Consider the following 21,219-nt stretch of genomic DNA (forward strand, 5'->3'; position numbering starts at 1 on the left):
AGCTTTAGTGAGTGAAATTAAGAACCTACTCTGAGCAATTATTTTCCCCTTTCCACTGTAACCAGTACTTGAGAGTTCACAGACCCTTGGAGACACCTGGTGAGTAGTAGTATCTGGTCCTTAAGTTCTTTCCAAATCCACATAACGAAGCCATTAGCTAGCAAAGCACACACACAAAAATGAAAATCTGAAAACGAAGATACCACAGATTTGACCTAGAATTACGTTCCCTCCCTGCCGTCCCAAGGCATCCTCCGCTTCTTTCCACACTCCAGCATTAGAAGACAAGAATATGCAAGAATTGTTACCACCTAAGATCACCAAATCCGCATTTCCAAAGGCACAAAACATTTTCAGGAGTTAAAAACAAAACCCCAAAATGTGGTATTACAGCTCAAAAAGTTTTTCTGTGCAGTAAAAGCATTAAAGCATCAGCCTTTATTTTGTGACATGTTTATTGAACAGTATCCAAGACTTCTTCTTTATAAACAAAAATTGCTAATGATGCCAATAGTAGGTGCTGGCAATGTTGTGATCACACTGTCAACAGCCCTTTGGCTGTGCTTGATTTCAAAAGTCTGTGCTACAGAACTGCCAACAAAATGCTGAAGTAAAATAATTTCCACATGGCAATTGTGTGAGTGGGAAAAGTGATCACCACCAGAAACTTTCCCCCCAAAATGGACCAGGACTCATTTTAAGACGTTATTCACTCATTTTCCCAGCGCTTTTAAACTTGAGTGCATTTTATTTTTACACACTTGACCCACACTTGTACAATCACAGAATAGTTTGAGTAAGCTTTTGTGTTTCCTTATTTTTGTACAAGGTGACCATTTCCACCAAAAGCTATGCATGCTTGCTTCCTTCCTTCCATGTATGTACACACTCCTAGATTTTCCTCAAGTGGGTCAAGACTGACCTTAACTACACTAAGTATTACTATCTGTAAGATTGGTATTTCCTAATGCAGCTTACATTTCACTTAACACTGTTGCATTAAAACAAAACCCACAACAGCCACTAATAATTGTACATCCAGACTAGTATAAACACAGAAAACACCTCCAAATTATGCTTATGAACTAAATCTGTCACTGAAATTTAAAAGATTTACAAATTTGCTTATTTACAAAATACATTGGTAGGTTTCTCTAATCCTTTAAAACCAAAAGAAGAATAAACACTAATAAAAACTCAGGAGAAAACAAATTAAACCCAATGAAATAGATTCTCTTCCATAAATGTCAAAGTCACCAAAAACACAGTAAAATTTACACATGAAATTGAGAATACCTTGATGGTGTTTACAAACACACTTGGAGCAAAGCTTTACAAAGCCTTCATATCATACAAACAAAAAAATTATGTAAATTCAAATCTATACCAAACCTAGTTCTGGAGAAAATTTGTCTGACGAGAGATATGAATAGTTTCATAGAACATATTTTCATGGTTATTAAAACAAGAACAAAACCTGAACCTTCAATGCCCCAAACAAGATAAGACGATACACTTAGCAGTTAGGTCTGTCTGAGAGGTACAAACTCAAGTTAGAGAGGGCAGAGCCTTTAATTACATTTCACAACAAGCACTGCTGTGACTAAAAGGAATGCGGAACACAATTCTCTGATTTCTCCACCAACACTATTTTCTTAATTTATTTAATAAACAGTGAGATCCAGGTTTTTCTTTTTAGCATTTATCTATGATATAGAAATAACAAAATAGTGCGATTAAGGGTATGAAATATTTAATAAATGTGTACGGACATACAACCGAAATAAATTGTGAGAAAGGATAGAAGATTGTCACCTTCCAACAACCATTTTTTTTTCCCCCCTAAAATAGAGTCCGCTTCCAATGGGGAAAATAACCTGCAGTTGAAATAAGATGCCCAAGCAGTTCTAAAGTGTTCACACTCTTTGGAACAAGAAATGTTTACTTAACAACAAAAACAATCACATATAAACATATTGCTTTTTGAGGCAGTATCTATCTGACAAGCAAATTGTGTTTGTGAGGTATCAAGTGATTCACAATGTAGCCACTTCTCTTCAAAGTCTACACAATCCTCTTCCTAAACAAAACCCCCATACTGTCAATCCTTCAGTCTATAGAGTTGAATAGATTTCCCAACTTTATCACAAGACTGTTGCCACTCTTAACTCTAAAATTACACGACGAAACTGTATTGCATTCCACCGCCCCAGAACACACAAAAGGCACTACATACATACATATTTGTGTGTGCATATATATGTAAATGTGTGTATACATATATGTGTGTGTGTGTGTGTGTGTGTGTGTGAGAGAGAGAGAGAGAAATGCTTTTAAAAGTAAATGCAGACTTATAGTTTGGTGTTTCAAATGTAGTCCCATTATTATTCATCAATCTCCAATTCTCTATGTTATATTAATGTGAAACAGCTTTCAAGCATTTTAAATAAAGAAACAAACCCTAGGTAGAGCCTTAAGTGTCAGGGAACAAGATGTGATAAACCAACTGCTTTTGCGGAAAGGACATTTAGCCAACCGAAGTCTATGTGATTTCCCTCTACCTTAGTATCCTGGTTGCCAAACGGAAAGAATAGGAAAAAGCAAGGAGAGGCTCAATTCTCTCCTCTGACAGCTGTACTCATAGACTCTGCATAAAGGATTTTTGAGAACAGGCTCATGATCGAACAACTACACCAAAAAGCCTCCAAATTAACAGACTTAAGCACACATCAACCTGTGGTCCAACTCAGGGACCTCTCATTCTACAATAGTCCTGCTAACGAAACTGCCACGTCAACTTCAGGGTTAAATCCCAAGATAGAATGCTTTCTTATGGACTCCTTTGTTCCAAAATTTCACCTAAATTGGGACAAAAGCAACATGCTACATTAGCCCATCACAGTAAAGGACTTCAAATCAAACACCTCAACACTGATTCCTGAAGTGGGTTCTGGTTTTCATTGCCTTCCAAACAATATGAACAAATTTAAAACTTACTAAACTAAGTAAAACTTAGCGGTCAACCCCAAAAAAGGCCAGTAGGACTCCATAGTTTATTTTTATGGTTTATGTCATTCCACACAATCCTAAAAGTGACATTAGAAATCTAAGTTCAGGGTTATATAGCACAAACCAAGTGTGGAGTTTTTATATTAGAAATTAATTAAAAACCAACAAAATAGTTGTACTTATTACAAATGAGTCAATTAGATAAAGCAGCAACATCTGAAGCAGGACTGTCTATACAGCAAGAACCCTCAAGAAGCAATAAAGGTACATACAATGAATCCGGATATAGAGACTTTATTCAATTTTAAAAGAAAATGAAGGTTTCAGACAAAGCTTTGACCCTATAACAAAGCAAATATGTCCAACTTTAAATCAAATTGTTAAAGTAGCCAACTTCTAATTGTCAGTAGCTGGCAAGAACACTCTCCACGAGCTCTACTCACATTTCTATTTTCTTCATCCCATGTGGTATAAAAGAAAACCAATCTAGATTCCTTGATAAGCTTTATATGATCATCGTGTATTACCAATAGTCTCTACCTTAGGCCAAATTATTTTTGTGTTCTCTCCAGACAGCTTTTCTGTAACAAATTGCAATGTTTATTCTGTGAGTTGTAAACAGCCAACCAATGCTCTGTGTTATAGAAACCAATCTATCTGCAATTAAAACAATCCACAGGTTCTAACCTGGAAATACTAGGAAAACAATCTGGATGCATTAATCACAGCAACATGAAGATATGCCCTATAAGAACTGATATAAACAGCTGGCTACCCTAAAACGAGTTTTACCTTCCTTGAGCCTATAGGCCTATCATTTAAGTCAATGACAGCAGCTGTGGCTTCGTCCCGAGATTCAAAGGCCACCATGGCTTCACCTGTAGGCATACCTTTTTCATTGTACTTCAAACATACTGAACCTGGGATTACTTGATAACCATAAAAGAAATCTAAAATTTCATCAATAGATACAGTAAAAGGCATATTCTGCACCTTAATTATTGTAGGTCCTGGTTTTCCAGAGCTAGCTCCAAAGCCAGGAGGACCCCCAATATGGATTGGACCAGGCCCAGGCCCAGGCCCAAAGGTTGGAGGCCCACCCAAATGCCCGGGAACACTTCCCAGACCAGGGGGCCCACTTCCAAAACCAGGAGGAGCACTTAAACTGCCTGGGCCATTTCCAAAATTCTGAGGGATCCCTCCAAATCCTGATGGCCCACTTAAATTATTTGGTGCACCTCCAAAACCTGGAACTTCCAGTCCTAGGCCAGGCAAACCACTGTTCCCAACTGAAGGCATAACAGGTCTAACATCACCAAAGGCACCCCCTAATCCTGGAGGGGGGAGTGGTGGCCCAAAGGCATTGGGTCCACCAAAATTACCAGGGAAGTTAAATGGTGGCCCATGATTGGCCTCCTTCGATCCTACAGTCAAGAAGACATGCTCTTCTCCTCCTGCACTGGGCATGCCAGCACCGGGTATTGCAGGACCAGGTATTGCAGCACCGGGTATTGCAGGGCCGGGTATTGCAGGGCCATGCATTGCAGGACCAGGCATTGCGGGACCCGGTATAGCTGGACCGGGCATTGCGGGACCAGGTATTCCAGCACTAGGCATTCCGGCACCGGGTATTCCGGCACCGGGTATTCCAGCACTGGGCATTCCGGCACTGGGCATCCCAGGACCGGGCATCCCAGGACCAGGCATTCCAGCAGCAGGCATACCCGCACTAGGCATTCCACTACCTGGCATTCCAGCACCAGGTATCCCACCACCAGGTATTCCAGCAGTGGGAATTCCAGCAGCAGGAACCCCTGCACTAGGTATCACTGGTACTGCAGGATTACCTGGAACAGGCATCTTTAAGCCCTTTTTTCCTTGGGCTGGGGGATTTTTCTCAATCTCTCGCATATCTTCTAGGGTAACTATATGAACAAAAGCTTCTCTCCCATTCAGCTTTTTACGGTGTAAGTGTTCAGATTTACGTGCATCATCTTCTGTTTTAAACTGAACCAACGCCTGCCCTAGACCTTGCCCATTGTTATCAACAAGAACATGGACAGCATTCTCATCCACTGGGATTCCATCTAGGAACTGAAGAACGTCCATCTTTGTAATGCTGAATGGAATGTTTGTTATATGGGCACAGATTTTGGCAGAACTGACTTCCCCCTCCGGATTTAACACCATTTCCCTCTGGTCATAGCTGAAGTTCTGAAGTCGTTTTCGAATCATATCTATTTTTTCTAGCATACCTTTCTTAGTAATTGGATGAACTTGAATAAAGCGATTGCCCATGTATTGTTTATGACGGCAGAGAGCAGCCTTATAGTCAGAATCATTCCTGAATTCTACAAAACCTTCACCAGTTGCTTTCCCATTGGGTCCATAAGCTATATAAATACTATCTTCTACAATATCCAACTTCTTAAAAAAATCAATGACATGTTTGTTTTCCGCTTCAAATGGTAGCCCTTTTAAGTAAACACAAAAACCAGCCTCATGTGGTGATCTTGATCGTGACCTTTTCTGCCCACTGGGTGACTTTGACCTTGGAACTGTCTGTGGAGGGGGATGGGCTTGTCCAGAAGGCCCCATACTTTGCTTAAAAGTGATATGACCTCCAGCAGCTACCCACTGTCTCTCTGTGGCAGGACTGACTTCCACATAGCGTTGAATCATCAGCATTCTGTTCCGTTTCAAAGCTTCAAATGTATCTTGAGGAGAGAGAAATTTAACCAATCCATTCCCGTTATTTCGACCTACATGATCTTTTAACAAATGCACTGCGTCAACACGGAGCCCATGGAAAAACTCTCTGACATCGTTCTCCATTGCAGAAAAGGGCATTCCATGCACACTCACATAGAGATCATCAGGGTTGATGGGAAGTGCCTTCACGCCGCTTTGAGAGTTCATCTGGATAGGGTTAACAGGGTTTAATGGACCCAGGAACACAGGGTTCAGATTACTGTTCAGATTCATGGGTGCTCCAGAGCCATTCATTCCAGCAGGCAGAGGTGCCACAGGTGGTGGATTCAATGGTGGCATGCTTGACATGGGTGGCAATGGGGTCATAGGTGGCACAGAAGGGACTGGGGGAATGGGAGGAACAGGTGGCACAGGAGGCAATGTTGGTACCGGAGGAGGAACTGGTATTGGGGGAATGGATGGCAGCGGTGGCAAAGATGGCAACGCTGGGATTGGAGGAATTGGTGGTGGGGGGACTGTGTTCATTGGAGAAGCTGTACTCGGAATGGTTGAGCTGAATGTTGGACTCCCAAAAGAAGTCCCCATACTTGGAGGAGCACTTCCTACGCTGGCTGTGGAAAATGTCTGTATGTTTTTGCTGCTCTCATGAACAGAAGAGGTAGTAGCAGTAACTACACTCGGCGAAGGATTATTAAAGTTCGGTACTGTTGCTGGCAAAGTCACCCTGCTGCTCATCCCTGAGCTAGGTGGCGGTCCTGATCTACTAGCATTTGCTGGTGGTATATCTAAGTTGGCAGTTTCAAAACGCCTACGACTCAGTTCAATCATATTCTGCATTTCTGTTTTACTACTCAGTAACAGTGTTACTTTTGACCCTTTAATTGTACCAGCTGTGCGCATCATACCAAGCCTTGCATCTTCATCAGTGGCAAAAACGATGAAAGCCTCACCCAGTTCACCCCCTACAATATGCACGCCCCCATCAGGGATGGTCAATCCAGAGAAGAAGTGGCGAATGTCCATGGTCCCCGCCACAATTGGGAGACCTTGCAAACGGATGACCACAGCCATGCTGCGCTGAAACCACACACACCTGCAGATGAGAAAAGGCAACGGCCATGTCAGACTCCTTTTTATTACACCAGCGTTTTAGTTGCAAGAATGCCCAGCTACCATATCATCCCACAAACATTCCCTCAAGCTATCACAATGTCTTTTATTTAAATAATTCAAAGATCTGAACAATCTCAACTTCCAAAGGCTTTCATTTTGGAAACGGTCTATGTGGGAAAGATTAAGCTTTGTCACAGGTGGAAGCAGTCTTGGCGGGCTTTACCCTTGGGACACTCCATGAATAAGTTGTGGCAGACTGAGTGGAGCCATCCTGGGCCTGAAATTCAGGAAGCAGACCTGGGAACCCCAACTGCGCTATTGTTTTTCTAATTGACCCTCAACGGGAAAAGGAGACCGCCTTTTCCAGGTGACTCAGACAGGTGGGGAGGAGAGAACAATTGGTTCAGCCCGGGCTTGGGCTCCTGTGGAGCAGAGAACAGGCTGAACCAGCATGCTGGCCAGAGAAACACCTAAGGACCCGTCCCGTGGAATGGATACCGAAAGGTTCACTCTTTTGTCCCTTTAACCTTTTTTCCTTCTTGTGTAAGCTAGTTGGGTTGTATAATAAAGTTTAATTGTTAAAAAACAGAGCCAACATCTGGCCCCCTTATACTTGTTAACCTGAGGTCTAAGACTCAAAAGAGTCAGAAAAAAACTATAGGACAATAAAGTCACCATAAGCATCATTCAGATCACTAAACCTTCAGTGAGAGTTAAAAGAAAATGTGTGAAAATCCATGAGGGTCGGGGGTATCATGCAAAGGATGCATTAAAATTAATACTTAAAACTGATTTAGCATCTTCCTTATAAACTTTATAGTTTAATAGTAGTTATTAGTGATCTTGAGTTCAATCCTTAGCACTAGAAATCTCAAATGATAGCAGATTCCACATTTCATAGGGAAAGTTTTCAGTATGCTTTATAGCTTTATTTTTTAAAAAATCTGGGGCTTTACAGATGATTCTTTAGAGAAGAGCCCTTGTTGTTATGTACAATCATAAAAATATGAGTTCTAGGGCTGGAGAGATGGCTCAGTGGTTAAGAGCACTGCCTGCTCTTCCAAAGGACCCGGGTTCAATTCCCAGCACCCACATGGCAGCTCACAACTGTCTGTAACTCCAAGATCTGACACCCTCACACCAACACATATAAATTAAAATTAAATAAAATATTTAAAAAAAATATATGAGTTCTATTCCCAGCATCCACATGAGTTTGGCTGCATATGTCTGAAGCCCTAGCTGGAAGCCCCAGCTGTCAGCCTAGCTCCAAGTATAGTGAGAGCTACTCTCAAGAGAATAAGACACAGAATGACATCCTCTTCCAGGCTTTGCCTGTATACACAGGCTTATATACGCAAGCATGCATGCAACTCTCTCTCTCTCTCTCTCTGTGTTTACTATAAGCAAAGTTAATACATACTAAGATTCCAAGGAAATAATAAATAGAATAGCAAAAATCTATGTTAATGTATATTTTTCACCCTAAAGTAGAACCTATTACACTACTATTCACCATGACTATTTAACCAAAACGCTAGTCCAATGACTCTACCAAATCTTGCTTTAAAAAGACAACTAGGGCTAGGCATGGTGGAATAGCCTTTATTTCCATCACTAAGAGGCCAATTTCCATGAGTCTGAAGCCATTCTGCTCTACACCGAGGTCCAGGCCAATAAGGGCTTCATAGTGAGACTCAATCTCAGAGAAACAAATCAACAAGACGGGGTGGGTGGGGGGTTAGGCTACAGATCAGTTGGCATAAAGTTTGTCTAGCACTGACAAAGCTCTAGGATCCACCCCCAATACCACCATATAAGTTCAGTATGATGGAGAATGCCAATTATTCCAGTATGAAAGGTTGAGGCAGGAGGATCTTGATCTTGAATTCAAGACCAACACCACAAATTATACAGATTATTTTATAATTCATTATCGAGGCCTCAGACTCAACTACTGTTGAATCTCTGGCTGCTCACAACCTCCTTATATAGCAAGATCTGCGTCAAAAAATAAAGGAGAAAGGGGAGAGGGGGCTCAGTGAGATGGCTTAGGTTGCTGCCAATACCAAAGATTTGAGTTCCGTTCCTAGGGTTTACGCTGAAGGAGAGAATCAACTCTCCCTCACACACCCACACATGCAAATAAATATTTTATAAAATATAATGATAATGATGACACTATGGCTCAGCAGTTACGATGCTCACTGCTCTTGCAGAGGAACTGAGTTTGTGGCCCAGCACCCTAGTAGCTCACAACCACCTCTAACTCAGTCCCAGGAGATCTAATGCCCTCTTCTGTCCTCCATGGGTACCAAGGCACATAGTGTAAGTATGTACTTAGACACACATAAATGCTTAACAATAATAACAGCAATAACAGGGCAGCACTTGGGAGGCAGAGGCAGATGAATCTGGATGGTAGCATTCACCTTTAATTCCAACACCGAGGAGGCAGAGGCAAACATAGATCTGTGTGTCTGAGGCCAGCTGGAGCTATCTAATGAGAAACTGTCTCAAAACCCAAAAAGTAGTAGGAATATGGGCTCGAAATGTAGAGTGCTTACATGGCACCCATGAGGCTTTGAATTCAATCCCAGCACCTTATAAATTGGGTGTTGAGGCATTGGAAAGTTAGTCACAGGATGATTAGTTTATAGTCATCCTTGGCTATTTGCCTATACAGCCTATTTAAGACCAGCCTGAAATGCATGAAACTCTGTCTCAAAAATAGTAAGAAAGGTCAGGAGGTGGTGGCGCACACCTTTAATCCAAGCCATTAGGAGAAGCAAGCAGATCTGAGTTCAAGGCCAGTTTGGTCTACACAGTGAGTTCCAGTACAGTCAAGGCTTCACAAAGAAACCCTGTTGGGGGGGAAGGGGGAGGCGGACACCTGAGGGCCTGGAGAGAAGACAGTTCACCGTTAACATCACTTGTTTCTGCAGAGGACCCAGATTAAGTTCCCAGCTTGTAACCACTCCAGCTGAAAGGGTTCTGACACTATCTTGGGCCAGGTACATACATATATACATGCAGGCAACCACTTATATACATGAAATTAAAAGTACAATTCTAAAACAGGGTAGAGAGATAGCTCATCAGTTAGAAGTTCAAAGTGTCCTTCTAGGGAACCTGAGTTCACACCCCAACACCATGTCTAAAGCCTACAACTACATTTTAACTCCAGCTCCAGGGGATCTGACCCTCTGGCTTGCACAAGGACCTGCACTCACGTGCACATACTCATACAAAGACACATAACGCCCATACATTTTTTTTTAATATTTGTTTTTTCAAAACAGGGTTTCTCTGTGTAGCCTTGGCTGTCCTAGACTTGCTTTGTAGACCAGGCTGACCTTAAACTCACACCGATCTGCCTGCCTCTGCCTCCCAAGTGACTTTTTTAAAATTATTAAGTATTTTTAAAAAAGTTTCTCCCAAGTTTGAATTTATTTTCTTTTAAGATTTGTTTATTATTTATACAGTGTTCTGTTTGCATGTATACCTACACACCAGAAGAGGGCACCAGATCTTATCATAGATGGTTGTGAGCCACCACGTAGTTGCTGGGAATTGAACTCAGGACCTCTGGAAGAGCAGATGGTGCTCTTAACCTCTGATCCGTGCCTCCAGCCCCCAAGTTTGAATTTAATTTCAAGATTTTAATTCATTTATTAATTTTTATTTGCTTATTATTTCTGTTGCCACTGTGGTACCTGGCAGCATTAGTACTTCAATTTAAATTGCTTCTATTACTTTTATAAAAGAATGAGAATCAAAATTTGGGGACTGTAAAAATGGCAATTTGAAACTAATGTAATCGGACACATTTTATTTATTTATTTATTTATTTATTTTGGTTTTTCGAGACAGGGTTTCTCTGTGTAGCCTTGGCTGTCCTGGACTCACTTTGTAGACCAGGCTGGCCTCGAACTCACAGAGATCTGCCTGCCTCTGCCTCCCGAGTGCTGGGATTAAAGGCATGCGTCACCACGCCCAGCTCAATCGGACACATTTTAAATATAAGCCGATTAAACTGGTTCTGAGTTCTCAGGGAAATTTTAATTACTTGAGATCTGGTTTAATCATTTCTCAAATAAGAACACTAGAAGGGACAAGGTTTTCTGCTATAAGCTCTAAGACTTATGCAAATCAATGGAAGGCTTCTTCATTGTCAAATACTGTATGAACCCTAATTTATAGGGTTTATATATATATATATATATATAATCTAATTGGATTACAATATTATAATTAATACATACAAAATAGAAATGTATGGTTTTGATAGTTGTTTTTCTACACAAACCTCTTTTGTTTATTTTGAAACATGATCTTAGTATGTAACCCTGGGAGGCCTGAAACTCCCTAAAGAGACCAGGTTGTCCTCCAACTCAAAGATGCACTGCCTCTGTCTTTACCTCCTGAGTGCTGGGATTAAAAGGCGTGTACTACCACTCCTGGCTATATGTTCTATTTTAAAACATTCTGAGCAAGCCGGGCGTGGTGGCGAATGCCTTTAATCCCAGCACTCAGGAGGCAGAAGCAGGCAGATCTCTGAGTTCGAGGCCAGCCTGGTCTACAAAGTGAGTCCAGGACAGCCAAGGCTACACAGAGAAACCCTGTCTCGAAAAACTTAAAAAAAAAACTTAAAAAAAAAAAAAAAAAGCCTTCTGAGCAGCCAAAACCAAACAACAAAACCCACCTCACTGTTTACCTGAAGAAATTTCATAAATCAAATATAACCAAATTTATATTTAGAATCACATTCTATTTGTAAACAGTTAAAAGCCACTGACCTTTGTATCTTAGGACACAAATAAAACCAACACAACAAAATGATGGCAAATTCTGTACTATTAATACTTTTACTGTTTTGTTGATCTCTCGTCTTTCAGTAAACAGGGATGATTTCCTTTTTTGAGCCATGCTCTCATGGAGTTTGGGCTACTCTTAAATTGACTATGTAGCCAGACAAGCAACCCTTCTGGCCCTCTTGCCTTTACCTCCCTTGTGCTGGGATGTGCTACAACACCCAGCTCATGTGGCACTGGAGACTGAAGCACAGCTTTGTGCTTGCTAAGCAAACTCTACTTCATGGAAACTGACTTCATAGTTTTTCTCACACAATTATATACAAAGATAAAAGCAACCTTCAAATTTAACCAAGAATTATGGACTAGCAAATAGTTTTATAAGACCATCATAAAGCACTAGAGTGGGGGTACAGTGGGTGAGTAAAGGATTTGCAGGTATGGACTGCAAGAGTCAACAGAAGGGTTAGATAAGATGGCTCAGGGAGTCAACACTGAGTCTGATCCCTAGGATTCACATGGTAGAAAGAGAAACTGACTCCCAAAAGCTTCCTCATGACCTCTACAAGTGTGTCACTAGGAGTGCCAATGCAGGCAGGGGAACGCATGTGCACCACACACACACACACACACACACAGAGAGAGAGAGAGAGAGAGAGCGAGAGAGAGAGTTGGCGGAGAGAGAGAGAGAGAGAGAGAGAGAGAGAGAGAGAGAGAGAAAAGTAAACCAAAGATCATCACCAGGAGACTTTTTCTATTTTCTACTTAGCAGGTAATATGGAAGTTTATCAGTACAAATAACTGAGTCAAATTCATATTTACTGAATCTGCAAATCATGATAACATTATGGTTAACAACAAAAAATGTTTCGTTACTTTCTCTGGGGGTAATATCAAAGGTAGGCCAGGTACTGAAAATCTAAAAACATGTTTTAGTTTGTAATTGAAGATTAAAACGAGAACTTAAAATGGTCCCAAGAAGAAAGATTAAACACAAGCCTAAATGATATTGATTTTAAGTTTCTAAATCATATTAAGAGATTTACTGAAAGTTGGTTCAAGGTGCCCATGAAAACACTCCAATTATTAATAACCCACCTAAGATTGCCAGCTAGGAAAAGGCTGGAAGATTAAACCAACCAAAGTACAAGATTTACTGCTAAAGCCATTTGAAGAAAAGTTGTTAGGTTTTGAAAAACATAAAATAACATTTGTTATTCTGCTACTAAATAACTGCTTGAAGGCAAATCTTAATTTATCTTGAGTCTAGTTTGTTCCCTTTAACAAAAGGTTAAATCAGTTGCTAAGGTCTAAAATGGGTACTGTACAAACTATTACCTAACATGTACACCTGTATTTCTAGGGACTATAAAGAACTATGCCAAGAAGCTCTGAAATCTATTATCCATCTATAATGCTATGGGGGAGGGGATACAAGCTCACTACCTAACAATAAGAAATGCATCCATATAAATAAAACAGACTCTTGGAGGAAACACCTATTCATCCCACCCTCATCCCTCAGATAAGCCTCTAAATAAACATACACACACACAAACACACACACACAATTATACCTATTTTCATACTTAATAAGGTATCTCATTTGTATAAAAATAAACCTATTCAAAATCTCTTACCTTGTAAAACAAGAGATGTATTTTCTTAAGAAGTAGAGGCCAAGTCAATCCTGTGGGCAACCAATTAAAACCAACTTTTAGACTGCAATAGAGAATAAATGGAGGCAAAAATCAATGCAGGAAACAAAACAGCACACATAGGCCACACTGAACTGAACATAGCAAAGGAGTCTGAAACCAGCAGAGTACTTTGTAAGAATGTATAGTTTTGTTTTATGTTTTAAGAAAAGAGATACCAAAAAAAAAAAAAAAAAAAAAAAAAAAAAAAAGAAAGAAAAGAAAAGAGATACCAAAATCCCACACACATTAACTTGATATTGCTGTCAAGTCTGAGAACCATCCTATCAAGAATAGGCCGTTGGGTATTTTTAAATCAAGAATATGCCAGAAAGTAGCCAAAAAATAAATTTAAAAACAGCACTAAAGCTCAGCTTCAGATGGTCATTGCCTTGTATCACTTAATGCTTATACAATCCAGAAAAGTCCATAAAAATCTACTAACATGTGCAACCAACTTACTTTCCTAAGTTTTAACCAAACTTCTGATGAAAATGCACAAATTCACACAATACGAATTCCTGGGCAACTGTCATCAACTCAGAATTACTCGCAGATGTCACTGCAATTACTCTTTCAAACATATTACCTCTGCATCAAAATATCATAGAACAAAAACTACAACTAAAATGCAAGTTCTATCTCTAGGCACTAATTGCACTACTATTCAACATATTAAGGGAGATTTCTTTGAACATATTATCAAAAGGCTTGTTTTAAAAGTTATCTAACTGTAAGCCCAGCACTCCAGAGGCAGGAACTGAAATACAACTCTACTCTGAGTCTAGAACAACCTGGGCTACATACTGAGTTCTAAGTCCAATAAAACAACAACTGTCGCAAAACAAAGTAAATGTCTTGGTATACAATGACACTTTCTGCAGCACAAACAGGGTAACGGGGTACTTATCTTTCAGGGTCATTTCTTCCAAACTAGTGAAGCTATTCACAAGCATTACATACAGCCAAACAATTAACTACATTGTTTCTATACGTATAGGCTTTTGCTGTATTTAAATCTGTGCATCATGTGTATGGCTGGTGCCGAGGTCAGAAGGCTTCAGATTCCCTGGGGCTGGTGTTACAGATAATTGTAAGCCATCCTTCAGAAGAGCAGCCAATGCTCTTAACTGCGGAGCCCTCTCTCCAGCTCCCAATTGTTGTTTTGGGTTTTTTTTTTTTTTCTCTCTCTCTCTCTCCTTTTTTCTCTTTTCTTTCTTTTTTTTTTTTTTTTTGAGACAGGGTTTCTCTGTCTAACAGCTCTAGCTATCCTGGAACACTCTCTCTCTGTAGACCAGGCTGGCCTCAAACTCACAGAGACCCTCCTACCTCTGTCTGCCAAGTGCTGGGATTGAAGGCATGTGCCACCACTGCCTGGCTCCCCAATTGTATTTAAAAAGTTCAATTCCCAACAACCAAATGGTGGCTCACAACCACCTATAATGAGATCCGCTGCCCTCTTCTGGTGTGCAGGAATACAGACAGGCAGAGCACTGTATACATAGTAAATAAATCTTTTTATGAAATGCTTTTTGTTTTTTTTTTTTTTTGGTTTTTCGAGACAGGGTTTCTCTGTGTAGCCTTGGCCATCCTGGACTCACTTTCTAGACCAGGCTGGCCTCCAACTCACAGCGACAGCGATCCGCCTGCCTCTGCCTCCGGAGTGCTGGGATTAAAGACGTGAGCCACCACGCCCGGCATAAAATGCATTTTTAACTAGGTTTCTGGAAGCAGGTGCAGGCCCTCTGGAAGAGCAGGCACTGCTCTTAACCACTGAGCCATCTCTCCAGCCCAACTGTAGCACTTTTGTTTCAATGTTTTTTTATCAGTTCAAACAAAATCTCTGTATTATTTAATCTGTATCCATGCTCTTTCCACATGTGTATCTGTGCATCACAAGCACACACTACTGGCAGAAGCCAGAAAGAGGGTATCATTAACCCCTAGAACTGGTGTTATTGATGGCTGTGTGCTGCCATGTAAGTTCTGGGAATTGAACCCTGGTCTTCTGGAAGAGTGACCAGTGCTTTTAATTGTTGCGTCTTCTTTCGAGCCCCAAGACCACAAATAACAGAGGTAGCACTGTTTTCTAAGAGCCTGCTTATTCCTATGTGCTAAAATATCAGCTAGTGCCTAACTGAAGACAGGATCCCAAATTTAAAAATCTATCCCACTCACCTGAAGTTCTGCTAAACTTTGGATCAACATTACTGAAATAATTCTATTAAGGAAAAAATAAAAATTAAAAAAAAAAAAAAAAAAAAAAAGAGGGAGTGGGATGGTGATGGTGTAGGCCTTTAATCGCCAGCACTTGGGCAGCAGAGTGGATCTCTAAGCTCAAAGCCAGCCTGGTCTACAGAGTTAGTTTCAGGACAGCAACCACTACAGAGAAACTGTCTTGAAAAAACAAACAAACAAAAAAGTATTAAGCCGTAGGTGGTGGTACACTTAATCCCATAGCCCAGAGGCAGAGGCAGGAATATCTCTGGAGTTTGAAGCCAGCCTTGCTCCACACTAACCAAGACCAGACAATGAAACCCTGTCTTCAAAAAACCAAAAAGTATCGTAGCTAGACACTGTGCACATGCAATGCTGCCGCACTTAGGAGGCAGAGGAAGAGGATTAAGAGCTTGAGCCCGGCGTGGTGGCGCACGCCTTTCATCCCAGCACTCTGGAGGCAGAGGCAGGCGGATCACTGTGAGTTCAAGGCTAGCCTGGTCTACAAAGTGAGTCCAGGACGGCCAAGGCTACACAGAGAAACCCTGTCTCGAAAACTAAAAAAAAAAAAAAAAAGTTTGAGCTTGGTCTGGACTACTTGGTGTGGACGCTGTCTCATAAACATACACATTTCATCTATATATAAAGTATATACAAAGACAGGCAAGGAGAAAACTGGCCACTGATCCATTGGCATAGTTCAAAACACCTAAAACGATAACCTTGCTTGCTTAGTGTATTTTCTTTTCTTTCTTTCTTTTTTTCTTTTTTTGCTTAGTGTATTTTCTACTTCATTTCCTAACAAATGTCGCTTCAGCACAATAGAAACTAGATACAAACATAAATTATAAGTATTTTCACATTACAACAAGATAAACTTTATTTACTAGCCATTCTAATTATCTGAGATGTTAAGGTTAAGGATCATCAACAAACCTTTTCATTACAAAGAAAAGCTACAAACTAAAACTCCAGCACTTCCACTCTTCATCTGGCAATAACACTGAGAAGTGAATTTTTACTTTTTTTCAGTCATCAATCTTTACCTGACAGGGTAAAGCAGAGGTACGCACCTAAGATTCAAAAGAAACAAAAACCCTAGCAACCCCTTAAATGTTCACCTCAGAGACCAGCAACAAAGCCTCTATTACAACAGGTACAAAATTAGCAGTGTAATCGCATCACCAGACACTTCATGAAAACATAGCTTCGTCTCCTTGAACTTGTCCCCCATCACCAAATAAAACACATTTCAGATGCTGAGACCATACTTATAAACACATTCTTTTTTTGTTTTTGTTTTGTTTTTCGAGACAGGGTTTCTCTGTGTAGCCTTGGCCATCCTGGACTCACTTTGTAGACCTGGCTGGCCTCGAACTCACAGAGGTCCGCCTGCCTCTGCCTCCCGAGTGCTGGGATCAAAGGCGTGCGCCACCACGCCCGGCTCTTGAACACATTCTTTTTTTTTTAAATGTTTTTTAATTTATTTTTGCTTTATGTGCATTGGTGCTTTGCCTGCATGTATGCCTGTGTGAGAGTTACAGATAGGTGTGAGCTGTCATATGGGTGCTGGGATTTGAACCTGGGTCCTCTGGAAGAGCATTCAGTGCTCTTAACCGCTAAGCCCTCTCTCCAGCCCTTGAACACATTCTTATGACATTGATAAAATGTATAATACTGAATGTTCATGTTAACTTCTCATTTAGTACTCAGAGGAAGCGAATCAAAACATTTGTAAATAAGATGTTCCTCCTGCCAAAAAAATGTAATACTGTTTGATACCAAAAACATCCTTTTTATTCATTTATACTTCAAAAATATTACTTTCTAACCTAACCACATCTACTTTCACTATGGTTTTTAGTCTTAAAAGGTGGATTTATGGGTGTGGTGGCACACGCCTTTAATGCCAGCACTAGGGAGGCAGAAGCAGGCAGATCGCTGTGAGTTCAAGGCTAGCCTGGTCTACAAAGTGAGTCTAAGACAGCCAAGGTTACAGAGAGACCCTGTCTTGAAACATAAAAATAATAAGTAATTAAAAAACCCAAAAAACCCTATGAGCATATACAGGGGGAGAAAATCCCCCTCAGGAACAGTCATAGGGGAGGGGAATAAGGGGAAAATGGGAGGGAGGGAAGAATGGGAGGATACAAGGGATGGGATAACCATTGAGATGTAACAAGAATAAATTAATAAAAATTTCAAAATTTCAAAAAAAAAACAAAAACAAAAAACAAAAGCTGGCCTTAAACTTAAAACACTATAAAATAAAGAGTACATAGGTGGTTGCTAATAAAACTGTTAGAACAACAAGTGAAATCACCTTTTTGTGTAGTCTATCTAAAACTTTTAGTAAGTATTCATTTTTGTGAGTATTAAGACTATGCAGAAGCCAGGAATGGTGGCTCATGCCTTTAATCCCAGCACTTGGGAGGCAGACGCAGGAGGATCTCTGAGTTCAAGGTCAGCCTGGTCTACAGACCAGGACAGTCAAGGTTACACAGAGACCTTGTATCAAAAAACAAAGGGAGTCCAGGACAGCCAGAAACACAAGAGAAACCTTGTCTCAGAAAACAAAACAAAACAACAACAAAAAAAAAAACAACAACAACAAAAAGATATGCTCCGTGGTTAAGATCATGGGCTGCTCTTCCAGAGAAGCCATGTTCCATTCCCAGCACCAACATGGCAGCTCACATCATCTGTAACTCCAGTTCCTCGGGATCTGACTCCATCTTCTGGAATCTGAGGGTACTAAGCATGAATACAGGCAAAATATCCATACAATTAAAAAAAAAAAAAAAGTAGGCTAGGTGTTAGAATTTAAAATGGACTCTGAATTTTAGGGAGAGATTTCTAAAAGAATACCTTGAAGACAGGCATGGTGGCACATGCCTGTAATTCCAGCACTTGAGAGGCAGAGGCCGCCAGATCTCTGTGAATTCAAGGCCAGCCTGGTCCACAAAGTGAGTCACCTAAGGGTGAGAGAGAGAGATGAGAGAGAGAGAGAGAGAGAGAGAGAGAGAGAGAGAGAGAGAGGAGAGAGAGAGAGAGGAGGAGGAGGAGGAAGAAGAAGACGACGACGACCACCTTGTGCAGCTATTTACTAACATTTTTGGAAGAAATAATTTATTCAAACTACGTATCGACAGCCAACTGTGATCCCAGGGAATCCAGAAGCTTAATAGCTCAATACCAATCTAAGCTACAAGATTCCATCTCCAAAGCAGAACAAAACCAAGCGAACCTCTACAAGTCAGCAGTGCAGTGGCTCTGCACACTGGAGGAAGACTATCAATATTGGCATCGGATTCTAGCATCTGTCCCATAGCATAAAACAGAAGTTTAAAATGAAATTTTACACCAAAAAAATAGCACCAAGAAGTCCAAAACTTTCAAAATGCAGTCAAACATTCAACATGTCACAAAACGAAAGAGAAGCCTAAGTAGATTGCCAGTAGCCTACAACAGTGACCAGTGGTTTCTAAAGCTTCACATTCACCTGACAGATTTGAACATAAAATTAAAAATATACATTACAACACACAGTGACCAACATTGAATCAAACATAAGGTGATATAAAAATTTAACACATTTTTGATAAACTACCTAATATACACTAAGCACAGCCTTGTGAACTCACCTAAACACAAACATTTCCTTCGAAAACATTAGAAGTTATGTGAACGGTTCTTCCACAATCACTTTCCACCAAAACCAAAAATCTACATCTCATCAAAAGTAACACATTTCAACACCAAGTACATCTGTTTTACAGTTCTAATAATTTTTTAACAAAGTGTTTACAGGAATCTTTTTTTTTTCCAAGTGCAAATGCTCCTTTAACAGAATACAGTGGTTAACAAGATCCCGGACAAGTTTTGTTTCTAAGACTGAAGTTCGCCAGAAATTACATTTCAAGCTATCCAAGAAGCTCTGAGAGAAATAGTCCACTCATAGTCTCTCCCATCAGTATATATAAACTGGCACCAACTTAATCTTAAAGAACACAATAAAATGGTTCCTCCCAACTGCACACAGCCATCTGTCAATCTGGGAGGCAAGAAGGCTTTAGGACCCAGAGACTTCTGCAACACAGCCCGTAGTTTTCTCTACGTACACTATCGACTAGAATGAATGAATGTTTCACACTGAATTAACTCTGTGCATACCACATGGGACCCCTTCAGTTTTTTTCACTATAAAACACACTTGCGTTCACTCGCTTACTAACGGGCAACCAAACCCGCTACATTAGTCCATACCCCATCACTAACCTGTAGATGCTTACAGGCCTTCCCCTACATTCCACGAGACCTCAAACTAGCGCACCCACCCCAGCTTCTTCCCTGTGGCTCCTCCCGGAAGGTGCAGAAAAGGTGCTGCCGACAGCAGCCCCTTCCCTATTTGGACTTGCCATCCCTGCTACAATTCTCCGTAATCTCACCCCTCCTACCTACAGGGAGACTCCAGATTACCCTGACTTCCCTAGGAAGGCCCCTCCTCAGCGCGGGACCTAGAACGCACTTAGCTGTAAAAGCCCCGGCACCTTCAGGCGCTGAAGGTGGCCGGTTCCGGGCCTGCCAGGAGAGCTTCCTCCCCCTAAGGTGTGTCCCCAGTGTAGTCCTCTTTTGCTGGTCACAGGCCACTGGGACCTCCTCTTCACTTCGGGGCAGAGGTGCGAGTTAAAACCCCGGCTTCACTTGAAGCCGATGAAGCCTTCCCTGTTCTGCGTGCGAGCATCGCGTTAGCTCCCTCTCCCCGCCCCCCTCCGCCGCCCCGGCCCCGGCAGTTCGCAGGCCGCGGGCCACCCAGCGCCGGCCGCTTCCCCATCGCCTCGCAGGACCACTGGGGCGTCCCCGCTACGGCCCGGTTCCCACTTCGGCACGCAGGCGCCACCTCTCGCATCCTCGGAGGCCGCGGAGGGTGAGCGGCGCCCCGGGACCCCCCGCAGCCCAGCCGCGACCCTTTGTGTCGGGCGCTCGCGGCCGCGGGCTCCGAGGCCTGGGAAGGCCCCGCCCCGAGGCACCAAGGAGGCGGCTCGAGCCCCGCACAGCCCCGCCCGCTCCGGGGCTGCGGGAGCCTTACCGGGGAGAGCTTGCGCGGCACCAGAACCCAGACCCGAGTTACCCCCCGCGCGAGTGCCTCTGCCCCGCGACCGACAGCCCCAGGCCGAACGGCTTCCCGGAGCTCACTGCAGCCAACAGCTCCGCTGCCGCTTCACAAAATGGCCGCCCGCCCGCTCCGCCGCTCCGTTCCAGGAGGGGGCGGGGCGGCGCTGCCGACGTACCAGGTGGGACGCGCAGGCGCGATGACGTCTTGGGGGGGGCGTTGGTGGTGAGTGAAACCTCAGAAGTTGTAGGTGTTATTTTGGTATACCGGCTTTGTTGTTGTTGTTGTTGTTTTGTTTTGTTTCTCAGGGTAGCCTTGGTTGTCCTAAACTTGACACTGTAGACCAGGCTGGCCTCGAACTCACAGCGATCCGCCTGCCTCTGCTTCCCAAGTGCTGGGATTAAAGGCGTGCGACACCAGGCCCGGCTGGTATACCGGGTTTTTAAATCCCTGTTTGCGGTGTCTGCGCCCAAATCAAGAGTGAAGCTAGTATCCAAGGTTTGTTTTTAGGGCTTTTGTGCAGGTTGCTTTGGTTCTTTGAGCC

General features: G+C 42.0%; 1 protein-coding gene across 8 annotated transcripts in view; it reads right to left on the bottom strand.

The window, feature by feature from the left end:
• Nucleotides 1-20,825, bottom strand: part of Cpne1 (copine 1) — a 41,421-nt gene extending 20,596 nt beyond the window's left edge. The window contains exons 1-4 of one of the 8 annotated variants that reach the window (XM_051143623.1): nucleotides 20,652-20,820; nucleotides 13,289-13,370; nucleotides 4,714-6,814; nucleotides 3,793-4,488 (exon numbers count right to left, since the gene is read on the bottom strand). In XM_051143623.1, the coding sequence (XP_050999580.1) occupies nucleotides 3,793-4,488; nucleotides 4,714-6,792 (2,775 nt within the window). In that variant the 5' untranslated portion in view covers nucleotides 6,793-6,814; nucleotides 13,289-13,370; nucleotides 20,652-20,820. Of the gene's footprint in view, nucleotides 1-3,032; nucleotides 6,815-13,288; nucleotides 13,371-20,651 lie in introns of those variants that run through there. The other 7 variants (XR_007830495.1, XM_051143616.1, XM_051143618.1 and 4 more) reach the window with 7 other exon arrangements.
• Nucleotides 20,826-21,219: the final 394 nt, after the last annotated feature.

Source organism: Acomys russatus, chromosome 4 (assembly GCF_903995435.1).
Source record: "Acomys russatus chromosome 4, mAcoRus1.1, whole genome shotgun sequence".
Classification (NCBI taxonomy): domain Eukaryota; kingdom Metazoa; phylum Chordata; class Mammalia; order Rodentia; family Muridae; genus Acomys; species Acomys russatus.